This window comes from Crocuta crocuta, unplaced genomic scaffold (assembly GCF_008692635.1).
Source record: "Crocuta crocuta isolate KB4526 unplaced genomic scaffold, BGI_CrCroc_1.0 scaffold118, whole genome shotgun sequence".
NCBI lineage: Eukaryota > Metazoa > Chordata > Mammalia > Carnivora > Hyaenidae > Crocuta > Crocuta crocuta.
Genome location: NW_027551558.1, coordinates 12,336,256 through 12,351,438, shown reverse-complemented (window position 1 = coordinate 12,351,438; position 15,183 = coordinate 12,336,256). Strand labels below are relative to the sequence as shown.

Below are 15,183 nucleotides of genomic sequence, written 5' to 3'. Positions count from 1 at the left end.
TCCATATTACACCCAGTGATATCCCCTGTTATCCTCAGCAATGCTGTGTCTGGCTAAGAGGGTCTTTGCATCGATTTGTGGCCCCACCACTGCTGGCGAATCCAGTGCCTGCACTGACCGGAGACGAAGACAGGCACAGTGTCCTGCCGCGTCTGGGCAGCAGGGGGGCAGGAGCCGGGCCTAGAAACTCCAGCCAGCTCCCCTTCACTGGGGCGTCTCTACCATATAGCCCGTCTCCTTGACGCTCCCAAAGGAGGCCTCAGCACTAACACGGGGCGCATGCAAACACCCGCACCGGTTCTAGGATAATACCCACTAGTCTGGAGGCCCCCCGAGTGCCACTGGATTACACATGAATGGACCAAATCTTTTTTGGAATTGAGCAGAGTATAAAGACACAGGAAGCTAATGAGAGCAGCGAGAGGAAGGACACAGGCCGACTACTTTGGGACCTCAGGATGGCCACAGTATTCCGTAGCTGTCTTGTCCACTCCTGGGTATGCTGACATGGGTCACACTCCCAGGGAGGGTGTGACGGCACAGATTCTGAGCTGGGGTCCCAAAACCAGGAGGGGTACGGTGTCTCTCTTACTGCTGACTTAGTTCCAGGCCTTTGGACAGAACATTTTGCGTCTCTGATCTTCCACTTCCTGCCCTGTAACATGGGGCCGGGGATGGAGCACTGACACAGGGCTCGTGTGAGCAAAAGATTAAGAGAAGGAAGGCAACAGGGGCTGCGGAAAATCAGGGGACTATTGTCACATATTGATGATTATCCCTGCTCTGCAGAAGCAGATGTCCCTTCCCAGGGGCGCCTGGGTCTGGGCCCCGGAGGGGAAGGTTTTAAACGCGTTAGTCTCCCCTCAGCATTTTTGGATGCCTGCAGAATTCAGAAACTTCGACCACGGGAGGCATATTCTTATGGGGAAAAGGGAAACATCCTAAGCTGAGCTTTAGGAAGGGCTCAGGCCTAGAGCTCGCTTCCTCCCTTCTCTGGTCTGTTCTGTGCTTGGCGCTCCTGCCTCTGCCCACCCCTGCTCTCAGCTTTTGGGTATCATGATGAGAGTCAGGAAGGAAGTTGCTCTCAGCTGAGTGGTACAGACACACAGAAGGCCCGGGGCACTTTCCTACACTTGGAGCCCCAGGGAAGAGGCAGGAGTAAAGAAAGAGCCACAGCATCCCCTGCTCTTTCTCTCTTACCCTGGCACGGACAGGGTTTAAGGCGAGTACTGCCATTTGGTGCCTCTCCCTCAAGAAATACTTGTAGAGAGAGAAAAGCAGCTAACGAGTCAGCAGTGGCTGACGCCCTCGGTCCTTCCGATGACACTGCTCAGAGGTCACAAAGCAAATCTGAGGGTCTCACCCTGGTCACAAGGGGAGGTGGGTGCTGACTTGGATCGATCTTCCTCAGATGGTGAGCTTCCAGAAGCAGGCTGTGGAGACTCGGCGCCAGCGATGAGCTAGAGAGAGGGAGAGAGAGGGTGGGGTACGGCGGGGGGGGGGAGAGACGTGAGAAGGAGGTGGGGAGCTCCCCCCAGGTCTGAACCGCCAAGATGCTGGACCCGAGCGAGGGCTGTAGGATCCCTGGTACACAGCAGCACTTGCTGAACTGACACTCAGAAAGCACAGACTTAGGTCTCACCCAATACTTAAGGGGAAGACCAGAGCCTGCATGTGGTGATGTATGCAAGTGCTGCGTCACTATGTCGTACACCAGAACCCAACACTACACTATGGGGCAACCTACTGGAATGAAAATAAAAACTTAGAGACTGAGGTTTGTTCGGTCTTCATCCTACACAAAGACAACTGACCCATCTAAGCAAAGCACAACTGTACCCCTTCCATGAAAACCCCCTCAGCGATACAATCAACGTGAGTTTTCATGGTTCTCCATCATCTTGTTTGGCTGTGTTTAGTTCATGGCTTCTGCGTGGGGAAACTATGTGGGGCGCTCACCTCAGGGAGACTATAGGGTCTTTGAAGGTAAGACTCAATCGAGCATGGGTATGGCTTCTGGCCCCTTGCACAAAATGATACCTTTAGCAGAAGCTCAATAAATATTTTTAGGTGCATTGATATCGGTTGGCAAATTTTAATAGGACGCCCTCCAGTGAAGTCTATTTCCTGGCACAGATGTTGGGACGCCCATTTGGAGTTCCTACTAACATCAGAGGTTTGGACTAAGTGGTCACACGTACTTCTCTATTTTACTCCTGATCTGGAACTGCATGCACACGTCCTCGCTGGGTGAGGGACTACTTGCAAAGGGCGACGTGAAGACAAACAACACTCCAGCAAGCCTGACACTCTTGCAAAAAGCCCATTTAGCTTCTGAGCAAGAGCATCTCTCTCCCTTCCTTGTACACTAAGTCGAGCCACTACTTGGGTCATGTGGCTTTTCCCAGCGTTTGCATCAGAAGCAAACCAGCAATAAAAAGATCAGGATCCTTCAGTCTTTAACTCTGTCTCTTCTTGAGTTTCTCCATGTTGGCTTCTTACCATCAGGTGCACCCACATCTCCGACAGACAGATGGTGTCTGGTTATTGGCATTGTGGCCCATGTCAATTGGGGCTTGGTGGGGGGGGACAGGTGTGTACTGCGTTTTCTCTTAAATGCTTCATGACAATTAATGATGTTTCTGTCTCAATTTACTTCTAGCAAGGAAAAAGGCCAGATGTCCTGAAAAGGGCTCTCTCTAGAGCTCATAAATGTGTATGTACAACACTGACATCACAAGGTGTTTACTTAACCTGCCTCTTCGGTGGGGGTCTAACATTCCTGGGTGCTGACCTTCTGCTTGCAATTGTGATGCCTTGGGTCACTAACTGAAGTCCTGTTTCCACTGGTGGGATTTACAGAGCTGAGAGTCACCAGAAGCACAAAATTCCGTAGCTAACCAACCGGGGAGAAGAAAGTTCTCCTTCGACTTTGCAAGACAGTTGTGCTTATTGAGAAGGTAGAGAAGGAGGAGTTTAAGAAGATGAAAACCATCCACACCTCCTCACTCAAGGGAAAGGGCTCTCTTGAGAGGCACCCAGGAAAGGGCGTGGGCAGCTTCTAAAAGAAGGCAAACATGGAGCCCTTGAGAAGGTATTTTAGGGCAGGATTTGGGGAGAACATTGGGAGTCAAAAGTGTAGAGCACCCGATGTCAAGCTTACTTTTCTAGCAAGTGCCTGCGAATGCCTGGTCCCAGGCGATGAGGACCACTGCCTGCCTCTCACCTCCACCAGAACTTCTTGCCCCGTTAAACATGGTTCTGATTTTCTCATAACTGACTCTTTCAAAGACTCTTACATTTTCTAGGCTGGGAGCCAAGGCTAAGAAGGGCCTTCAAACAAAATGCTATGGATGCCTTTAGCTCTGTTTACATCTGTGGGCCCTGACTTACCAAAATAGCATTTTAGCAAATGGATCTCTTCCCAGTGACATTCCGAATGTCACACGGGTAGAGATGGGACTCGGGTCTCCCAAGAAAGGCCCAGATGTTTCATGTCACGGGGCATTAACCATGTCCCTTGGGCAGCTGAGTGCGGGCACTAGCACAGATCTTCTTGGCTTGCTCCCTAGAAAAGAATGTGGTTCCAGCTTTTTGTCCATTTATCCTCATTACAGTAATACCAGGGGGCGAAGTTCAAACACTGACATTGCTTTCATTCCAGTTCTGGAGGCAGATAGGCCTGTTTCCTTGTCTAGAATGGTGCTTTTTCTAGAGGGGATTCCAAAGTCCTCAATCTCATATTTCCCCGAGGAATGGAACTTACTTTGTCCCCCCCCAACCCCCCAACTTCTGGAACTGAAGGAGACTTTAATGTCACCTGCCTGATTTCTTTTCTTTTCTTTTCTTTCCCTCCCCTTTAAGCACGTGCTATTTTTGAGTGCAGCATCTCAAACCCAGCGATCTTAGAAGCTCACTCTATGGGGCTCTCAGGAAGCCCGCACAGAGACAATGGATTCACAGAGCTCCAGAAACACCCCAAATAGCCAGTTACCTTTTTCCTCCTCTGGCCACTGTTGGTGATTTTGTCTGGAGTGACGCCTAGGTCAGCCAGGACCTTGGCAATGCCTCTGGCGTCTACTCCACAGTTGGGGGCTACGTTGGTCTCACAGCGGCGATGGACGTTCATCTTGCAGACTGTGAGGAGACACAGAGAGGAGACCTCCAACATTCATGACCGAAATGTTACCTCGTTGTTTTTTTCTGCTCATAAACGTAATACGTGGTCATTTGACAGAATTTGGAAAATGCAGAAAGACAAAAAGAGAAAGATAAAAATCACACAGAACTAAAAGCATCCACCCAAACACCCGACAGAGATCACTGTTGGTGGATGAAGAACACATTACATTTCCTTTCAGGGAACAGACCAGTGACCGGAAGAGAACGTAGCTGGCTTATCTGGAGAAAGTTCATGTGGATCCTGAGCACAAATGGGTTGCATATACACAGCACACTCTGCTACTTTGCCAAAATGTGGGAATATTACCCAGAGAGAAGTGCCCGCGGTAGAGCCTACTGAGATGCCCATCTGAACGCGAGGCCACTGAAGAAGGTGACCTCCAGGGCTCCTTTCAAATCTAAACTCCAATTTCAAAGGAATAAAAGCTGTGCTTGAAAGCCTTGTTTTGCCCACATCACTTAGCTGTCCTTGGCGTAGAGCATCTCAAGTGAAAATATCAACCATTCCAGTTTCCAGCTTGGATGACATCACTGGGTCCCAACAAGCACAAAGCTGAACACAGACCGAAAAACCCACTCTTCTCAGATTTACCAGAGAAGGAAGGTCACAGGGCACACACTGCCGCCAAAATGAACCAGACAGACTGGGGGGTAGCTACAGTGAACCACAACTCACGGGGCAGAAAGTCCCCAGCAGCAACCTCTGTGGGGAGGGGCCGGGGCCGGGAAACCGAAGCAAAATTGGCAAAGTGCTGGAGTCTCTGGGAGGACAAGGTTGAGAGTCTGAACTCTGGGCTGACCCGGTCAGTCATAGGGGCCCCCACATCTTTGTCAGTTTTGCTTCTAGGAGTTTGACCAGGGTTTCACAGTAAACCCTGATGAAAAATTCCCTTATGCTTCTGGCGGCAGTGGGGGNAGAGTAACTGTTTTTGAAATAAACCAGAATCCTTTGTTCTTAACAAGGCCTGCTTTTAGGAGAAACTATCTTACAAGAACCTCAACTATTGTAGTTTTATCAGATCCTACCTGACCTGCGGGGGGAGGAAAATACCCCAGCTAGCTGCTGTAGCTTTGCCTGTGGGAGGAGGGAAATACCCAACCCAGTGTCTTCTTGCCTTCCATGTGGAAAAAGAAAGATACCCAACTCCAGCCCCCTCCAGCCATACTGTCCTACCTAAGGTGAGAGGGAAAAGAAAAACAGTAAACACTGAGTAACACTCACAAAGCTCATAGTTCAGAGGCACAGGTTCAGGCAAACACTGAGATCTAATTATAGGACTATAGAATGCTTCCCCTCCCCCACACCCTCGCCACCACCTTATTAAAGGCCTATTTACTGCAGTTCCTTTTACCCAGTACACCACGTTCAGCTATCAAGAAAAGTTAAAAGGCATTCTAAAAAGGTGAAACACACAGTTTCAAGAAACAGCGCAAGCAGTCAGAACCAGACCCAGACATGGCAGGAATGTCGGAATTATCAGACTGGGAATTTCAAACAGCTATGATTAATTTGCTAAGGGCTCTGATCAATAAAGTAGACAGCATGTGAAAATAGGCGATATAAGCAGAGAGATGGAAATCCCTTTAAGAAAGAATCAGAAGGAAATTCTAGAGATCACAAACACTTAACAGAAATGAAGAATGCAATGAGCCTGGGTGACTCAGTCTCTTGAGCATCCAGCTTCAGCTCAGGTCATGATCTCAGGGTTTGTGAGTTTCAGACCCATGTGGAGCTATGTGCTGACAGCTCAAAGCCTGGAGCCTGCTTCAGATTCTGTGTCTCCCTCTCTCTCTCTCTGTCCCTCCCCTACTCATGCTCTGTCTCTCTCCCTCTCCCTCTGCACCTCTCCTGCTCATTCCCTTGCTAAACTAAAAAACAAATTAAAAAAAAAAACAGTTCATTTTTTTAAATATATTTTTTTAATTTTTATTTATTGNCTACTCATGCTCTGTCTCTCTCTCTCTCTCTCAAAAATAAATAAACATTTAAAAAATGAAAAAAAAAGAAATGAAGAATGCCATTGCTGGGCACTCTGCCAATGCCATTGGTACAATGGACACGGGCGAGGAAATAATCTCTCAGTTTGAGGATGTGTCAAAAAAAAAAACTTCCAAAACAGAAACAAAGAGGAAAAACAAAAGACTAAAGAAAAGAGAGGCTGTCTAAGAACGATGGGACTATAAAATAGAAACACCAGATGAAGAAGACAGAGAGAAACAGAAGAAATATTTGAAGCAAAAATGACTGAGAATGGCCTCAAATTAATGTCAGACACCAAACCACAGATCTAGGAAGCTCAGAGAATACCAAACAGGATATATGACAAAATAATAGTAATAATAACAACAACAACAAACTATACGTAGGCATGTCATACATAAACTTCAGAAAATCAAAGATAAAGAAAAAATATTCTTGCAAGAAGCCAGAAGGAAATAACACCTGACCTACAGAGCAGCAAAGATAAGAGCTACATCTGACTCATCCCCAGAAACCAAGCAAAAGAGAACAGAGTGCAATATTTAAAGTCCTGAGGAAAAAAAAAAAAAACCACCAACATAAAATTCTGTATCCTGTGAAATTATTCTTCAAAAGTGAGGGAGAAAGAAAGACTTCTCTCAAACAAATAAAAACTGAGGGAATTCGTGGCCAGCAGACTTGTCTTGCAAGAAATGTTAAAAGAAGTTCTTCAGGGAGAAGGAAAACAGCATCAGTCAGAAACTCAAATCTGTATAAACAAAGACCATCAGAGAAGGAGCAGTGATGGTAAAATAAAAACTTGGTTTTCCTTAGTCTTCCTTGATCTAGGAAATAACAGTTCCTCAAAATAATGGCAAAAATACACCCACTTACGTATGCTTATGTGCATCATATGTATATAAATATGTGTGCCTATGTGTAAGGGAAATGAATGACAGCAATGCTATATGGAGAGGGAGAACTTATGATTATTTTGTTACTATAACGCACTTGCATTACCCCCTGGAACATTAGAATGTTATTTGAAAGTGGATTTGGATTAATTGTAAATGTATATTGCAAACACTAGGCAACCACAAAGATAAGTAAAAAACAAAAAAAGAGTAATTGATATGTTAAAAAAAAAAGAGAAAATGGAATCGTATGAAATAGCTGAAAACACAAAAAGAAAAAAAGGAATAAAAATAGGAAGAACAAGGGCATCAAATGGAAAATAGCAGCAAAAATGGTAGTTATTAATCCAATTATATCAATAATCACTTTAAATGTCAATGATCTAAATATAGTAGACCCTTGAACAGCATAGGAGTTAGGGGTGTTGACCCCCTGCATAGTAAAAAATTCAAGCGTAACTTCTGACTCCCTCAAAACTTAACATTTAGTAGCCTACTGTTGACTGGAAGCCTTATGGATAACAGAAATAGTCGATGAACTCATATTTTGTATGCATTATATACTATATTCTTTTAACAAAGAGGAAAAAATGTTATTAAGTAATAAGTAAGAGAAAATACATTTACAGTACTATAAAAAAATCCACATATAAGTGGACCCACGCAGTTCAAACCTGTGTTGTTCAAGGGTCAACTGTATGCCAATTAAGAGATATTTTTAGAGTGGATCAAAAAACAGGATCTGATTATATTTAATCTACAAGAAATATACCTTTTTTTGAGGTTAAATTTTTTTAAATTAATTTATTTATTTTTAAATTTACATCCAAGTTAGTTAGCATATGGTGCAACAATTATTTCAGGAGTAAATTCCTTAATGCCCCTTACTCATTTAGCCTATCTCCCCCTGCACAAGCCCTTCAGCAACCCTCAATTTGTTCTCTATATTTAATAGTCTCTTATGTTTTGTCCCCCTCCCTGTTTTTATATTATTTTTGTTTCCCTTCCCTTAGGTTGATCTGTTTTGTATCTTAAATTCCTCATATGAGTGAAGTCATATGATATTTGTCTTTCTCTGACTGGCTAATTTCATTTAGCAGAATACCCTCTAGTTCCATCCATGCAGTTGCAAATGTCGGGATTTCATTCTTTTTGATTGGCGACTAATATTCCATTGTGTATATGTACCACATTTTCTCTATCCACTTGTCCGTCAGTGGACATTTGGGCTCTTTCCATAGTTTCGATATTGTTGATAGTGCTTCTATAAACATTGGGGTGTATATGCCCCTTCAAAACAGCACTCCTGTATCACTTGGATAAATACCTACTAGTGCAATTGCTGGGTCATAGGCTAGTTCTATTTTTAATTTTCTGAGGAGCCTCCTTACTGTTTTCCAGAGTGGCTGCACCAGTTTGCATTCCCACCTGCGGTGCAAAAGAGATCCTCTTTCTCTGCACCCTCACCAACATCTGTTGTTGCCTGAGTTGTTAACGTTAGCCATTCTGACAGGTGTGAGGTGGTATCTCATTGTGGTTTTGAGGTAAATAATCTACAAGAAATATACTTTAAATAGAAGACATATTTAGATTAAAATTAAAGGCGTGGAGAAAGATATACTGTGATGACACTAATAAAAACAAGGTAGGCGTAGCTATATTAATTTCAGAAGGAGCAGACTTCAGAGCAAGGTAAGTTGACAGGGATAGCAAAGGGCATTACATAATGATAAAGGGATCAATTCTCAAAGAAGACATTAAATCTTTAATGTGCATGCACCTAGCAGCAGGGTATCAAAATATGCAAGGGAAAAATAGAACTGCAAGGAGAAAACAGATGAATCGACTGTTATAGTTGGAGACATCAACACTCTACTATCAGAAACGGGTAGATCCAGAAGGCATAAAATCACTAAAGACATAGTTAAAGTCAGCAGCACCATCAATCGACTGAATATAATTGACTACTATGTCTAGCAATTACTTCTTCCAACAACAGCAGAGTACACACGCTTCTCAAGCTCACATGGCACATTTACCAAGACAGACCACATTCTGAGCCATAAAACACACCCTAACAGATTTAAAAGAACAACAACAACAAAAAAAATCATACAATGTCTGCTTTCAGACTATAGTGGAATTAACTTAGAAATCAATAATAGAAAGATGGCTGGAAAATCCTCAAATGCTTGGAAATTAAATAACACACTGCGAAATAACACAGAGGTCAAGAGGAAATCTCAAGAGAAATTTAAAAATATTTTGAATAGAGTGAAAATGAAAATATAACTTCTCAAAATTGTCAGGATACAACAAAACCATTTCAGAAAGACACAAACTCTACCAAACGTCAGAAAAGAAATAGACAATGTAAAAGGTCAATTAAAGCAACCAAGTCAATAATTAATAATTTTCCAAAATAGCACCAGGCCCAGATGAGTTGACTGGTGAATGGTACCAAACCTTTAAGTTAGAAATGAAATCTGGCCATGTGTAGCAACATGGATGGACCTTGAGGGTGTTATGCTGAGCGAAATAAGTCAGGCAGAGAAGGACAAATATCATATGTTTGCACGTATAGGAGGATTAGGAGGAACTTGACGGAGGAACAAGGGGGAGAAGAAGGGCGGAAATGGTGGGGGAAAGGGAGAGAGGCAAACCATGAGAGACTCTTGAATGCTGACAAAAACTGAGGACTGATGGATGTGGGGGTGGGGGGATGGGCATGGAGGAGGACACTTGTGGGGATGAGCACTGAGTGTTATGTGGAAACTAATTTGACAATAAACTATTAAAAAAAAAAAAGAAATTATACTGATTCTCTATAATATCTTCTGGAAGATGAAAGCCGAAAGGATATTGCAAGAAAAGACAACAGCAGCCCTCTCATGAATATAGATGTAAAACTCCTCAACAAAATACCAGCAAATTGAATCCAGCAATGCATAAGAATAAATATAAACCACAAACAAGTAGGACTTATCGCAGGTATGCAAAACTAGCTCAACATTTGAAAATCAGTTAATGGAATCCTTCACATCAATAGGCTCAAGAAGGAAAGCCACACAATTCTATTGATAGATGTGAAAAAGGCATTTGGAAAATCCAACACCTATCATGATCAAATCTCTTAGCAACCAAGAAATACAGAAGGATTTCCTATACTTGATAAAGAACATCTACAACAAACCTAAAGCTAGTATCATACTTGCCGATGAGAAACTAGAAGTTTTCTAATTTTAAGCATGAGGCAAGGTTGTCTGCTCTCACTATCCCTTTTCAATATTGTATTGGAAGTATTCGATAATACAATAAGAGAAGAAAAAGAGATAAAAGGTATACTGATTGGAAAGGAGGAAATAAAACTGTCTTTATTCACAAATGACATGATTGTCCATCTAGAAAATCCCAAAGAACTGAAAAAAATCTTCTATAATTAATGAGCAATTATAGCAAGGACGCAAGATGCAAGGCTAATATACAAAAGTCAATTATTTTCATATATACCATCAATGATCAAGTGGAATCTGAAGTTAAAAACACGATGATATTTACATTAGCACCTGAAAAATACTTAGGTATAAATCTCACAAAATATGTACAAAGTCCATAGGAGTAAAACTACAAAACTCTGATGAAAGAAATTTAAAAACGAACTAAACAAAGGGAGAGACATTCCATGTTCATAGGTAGGAAATATTAGTGTTATTAGCATGTCAATTCTTAAGGCATTTTCAATAAAAAATCCCATAAAGTTACTTTGTGGATATTGACAAAGGGAGTCTAAAGTTTATAGGGAGAGGCAAAGACCTGGAATAGCTAACGCAATATTCAGAAGAGCAACTTTGGAGGACTGAGACTATCTGACTTCAAGACTTATTCACAAAGGTATATTAAGACCGTGTATATTGGTGAAAGACAAATAGATCACCGGATCAGAAACAGAGAGCGCCGAAGGAGATCCCTATAATTATACAACTGATCTTTGATAGAGGAGCAAGGGTACAATGGACCAAAGATTGTTTTTTCCAACAAAGAGAGCTGAAACACCAAGACACCCACACCCACACCCACATACACACACCCACACACACACACACACACACACATACACACCCACACCCACACACACGCGAATCTAGACACAGACCTCACATCCATCAGGTAAATTAATGGAGCACAGACCTAAAGATAAAACTCAAAACTATGAAACTCCTAGAAGGTAGAAGAAAACCTAGGTGATCTTAGGTACGGTGAGGATTTTTTAAATACAACCCCAAAGGCATGATCAAGGAAAGAAAGAACTGATAAGCTGGGCTTGGTTACAAGTAAAGGCTTCTGCTCTGCAAAAGACATTGTCAAGGGACTGAGAAGACAAGCCACAGACGGGAGAAAATATTTGCAAAAGACAATCTGATAAAGGCTTGTTATCCAAAATATGCAAAGAATTCTTAAAACTCAACAATAAGGAAATGAACAACCCAATTAAAAACTGGGCAAATGACTTGAGCAGAAACCTCACCAAAGATATACAGATGGCATCCATTGAAGATGTTCAACATGATATGTCACTAAGGGATTGCAAATTAAAACGACACTGAAAATACCACTACCGCACCTATAAAAATGGCCAAAATCCAAAACATGGACACCAAATGCTGGCGAGGATATGTATGAAGCAATAGGAATTCTCATTCATTGCTAGTGGGAGCGCAAAATGGTAAAGCCACTTTGGAAGACAGTTTGGTTGTTTCTTCCAAAACCAAATATACTCTACCATACAATCTAGCTATCATACTCCCGGCATTTACCCAAATGAGCTGAAAATTTATGTCCACATGAAAACCTGCACAAGAATGTTTCCAGCAGTTTTATTCCTAATAACCCTTACTTGGAAACAGCCAGGTTGTCCATCAGCAGGTGAATAAACTGTGGCACGCCCAATGGAATATTATTCAGCACTATAAAGAAATTAACTGTTAAACTATGAGAAGACATGGAGGGACATTATATTCATATTGCTAAGTGAAAGAGGCTAATCTGAAAAGGCTCCGTGTTGTAAGGATCCAACTGTATGCTATTCTGGGAAAGAAAAACTATGTAAACAGTAAAAGGTTAGGGAGAAGCCAGGATATATAGGCAGAGCACAGAGGATTTTTAGAGCTGTGAAATTACTCTGTGTGATGCTATAGTGGTGAATACAACGCATTGTACCTGTCCAAAATCACGAAATGTGCAATCCCATGAGCGAGCCCTAACATCAACTGAGTGATAATGGGTCAGTGTAAGTCCACTGATTGTAACAAATGTACCGCTCTGCTGCGGGATGATGTTAGTGGGGGAGACGGACTGTGTGTGAGAGTGGAGGGCACATGGGAAAGCTCTATACCTTCTCAGTTTTGCTGCAAACCTGAAACTTCTCTAAAAATTAAAGTCTGTTCACACACACACACACACACACACAAACACACAGAGACAACTCTTTCTGAATGTAACCAAGTAGGGCAGCTGGGCCTCCTCCTGGCCCTAGCATGGCCTGGTCACTGGCCTAGAAGGAGGGAAAGCACAGATCACACCCCTACCCCGACTCCAACTCAGGTTTGGAGGGTTCAACTGAGCTATGGAGCTCAAGATGTCCGCAGAACTGAAAATGAGGGTGAAAGGTAGGGGCGCTGGTGGGAGGGGCCTTTCTCAGACAACGTAAACACATAAGGAAGCTCCACAGCGGCTTGGCCAAGGTGCTGACCGAATTCACTGAATCACTGCTAGTGATGCTGGAAATCCTCCAGGCGCATCATGTACCCCCAGCACTCTGTTCTAAATTCCGTATCCCGCTCCCTACAGCAGCAGCTACCCTTTGACACTGAGCTCACCTTAGTAAGCTCCTGTCCACCAGCCCAGTGAATGCTTCCTCCTGCCTCTTCCTGAGATGACAGAAGGGAGAACCAAGCAACCAAATTAAAAGAATTTCTTAGCAAGGGCAACTGATCGACATAACTTAGCCTCTGGCGCCCTCTGCTGCTAAAATGCTGAGCCTGTCTGTTGTAACAAAATTAGCGGGGGTTGGCACATGGAACAGAAATACTCTTCAGGGAATGCATTTTGTACTTTTGAAAATTCTGAGTTTTTTTTCCCTCAAAGACTTTTCTTTTTATTTTTAAGGACGCTGTTATTTCCCTGGGAGAGCCATGTAGCTTTCTTAATAGGTAAGAAATAAAAAATCCCAATGATGTGTCTGTTCAAATGAATGGCACGAGACAGTGATGTTGAAAGTGCTTTAAAAAGTTTGGAGACATGACAGCAAAGCCGGCTGAGGAAGGGAAACTTGAGATAATTCAGGCAGCCACATGGGTCCCCTGGAGGCTGGGGGGTGATATCCAGAGTCCACTGACCAGTAAAATTAAGTGGACCTGCTGGCTGGATCCTAAAGAAACAGGAGGTTCACTCACATTAACGGGGACCAAACAAACTACCCACAGTGTCCTTCCTGCCCTCCACACCCCACCACTACTGGTGAACACCAAGGTCAAGGGCCACCAGTCTCAGCCCATTAAGGCTTCCCTGTCCAGGCTGCCTTGAATGTCCATTTTCAGTGGCTTCACCTGCATAATTCATGCAGGGAAGAAACAGGGCTGGATTGCTGGGGGGCTCTATTAAAAGAACAATCATTATTCTACTGCTACCACTTACTCATAACTGTCAAGCTCCTACTGCGTTCTGGGCAGTGCCGCAGCGCACTCGCCTGTTTTCTATCGTCCATCCATTCTATTGTCCTCTGGAGAGATTTTCTTTCCGTGTTTGCAGCCTTTTCTTAGCTGAGGTTTAGGGTGGCACTGGGGGGGGGGGGGCGTCAGGCTGTTGGGAGTTTTTCCAAAGCAAGCGGCCTTCTGAGAACAATGAGAGCGCCATGGCTGCGTGTCCTGCAGCAACCTCCTTATGTTAGTGTGATCCGGCCCTTGAGCACGAGGCAGGGCAACTGGTCTGATTTCAGAGAAGGTTAGAGTGGGTCATGCCATGCTCGGAGGCAGAAGGTAAACAACTGTCAATAGGAAACAGTATAACTATGTAATGCAGGTTGGCAGGCGGCAGGCGTGACAGACTGTGGAGGCCCAGGCAGGAGATGATAAAGGAGGGTAGAGGGGTAGCTGCCCAGGGGGTCACACGGGGCACCAAATGTCACCGGACAGAGATATGGGAGTCTTAATCACACTAGAACCACCATTCTCAGCTTTCCGGGGACTGACTGGCCAACTGTCTGTTGCCCAACATTCTTCAGATGACAACGCTGATGGAACGTTCCACCGAACTTGTGAGCATGTCCCCTGACACTGCCAGGTGTTATTGCAAAGGAATCCGAATCCACCAGACTCCTGTGGTATTTCGGTGCTGAGCAGCGAACTGCTTCTTCCTTCTGTGCCCGCCACTTACAACTGGTTGCCTACCGAAAATGTCTTCCCTCTTGCCCTCCTTCCTGTTCAGGTCCTTCTCCTCATGGGACAGCTCAAGCCCCATCTACCCACAGAAGCCTGTCCTGACCACCCCAGTCCCAAGGCCTCTCTTGCCCACGACTTGCTCACAGTGATTTCTGACTCACTGATTGGTAGAAAGCTAAAGTAATGCTCTATCTCCATGTTATCCATGATGCCTTGCATAAAGCAGGGTACCACGCTTTCAAGTGAATTCTAACTCTAGAGAGAGTAGCGGAATGTAGGCAGCATAAGGGCAACTCACAGACCAGACCCCAGGGCATGACAGGTAACTGAGATCCTAAACTCCCTACACAAGCATTTTCCAATCGTACAAAAATTCAAAGTCAAGGCAAGAGAAGGGAAAACAGTTTATGTGATTTTATTTAAAGACAAACAAACAACGAACGAAAGCCCCCTTATGTAATTACCCCCTCATGTGATTCAACCACACAAAGCCCAGGACTTAAAGCTATTGCAGGACTTCTAGGGGCCTTTCTTCCATACCTACTCATACAGATGCATGAAGATGCATGTATGAGGATGTCTGCAGCAGCTTAAATAGCAAGGCCACAGAAACAAGTAAGTATCCCTCGAGAGGGCAACGTTGAAATGACCTATGGGATGGTCAAGATGTGGAATATTAAGCAGCCATTAA

At 43.8% G+C, this 15,183-nt stretch overlaps 1 protein-coding gene across 11 annotated transcripts in view; it reads right to left on the bottom strand.

The window, feature by feature from the left end:
• Positions 1–15,183, bottom strand: part of PRKCE (protein kinase C epsilon) — a 490,916-nt gene that overhangs the window by 155,907 nt on the left and 319,826 nt on the right. For all 11 annotated transcript variants that reach the window (XM_077749323.1, XM_077749327.1, XM_077749329.1 and 8 more), the window contains 2 exons: positions 3,995–4,137; positions 1,364–1,460 (listed from right to left, as the gene is read on the bottom strand). In XM_077749323.1, coding sequence (XP_077605449.1) covers positions 1,364–1,460; positions 3,995–4,137 — 240 coding nt within the window. The remainder of the gene's footprint in view (positions 1–1,363; positions 1,461–3,994; positions 4,138–15,183) is intronic.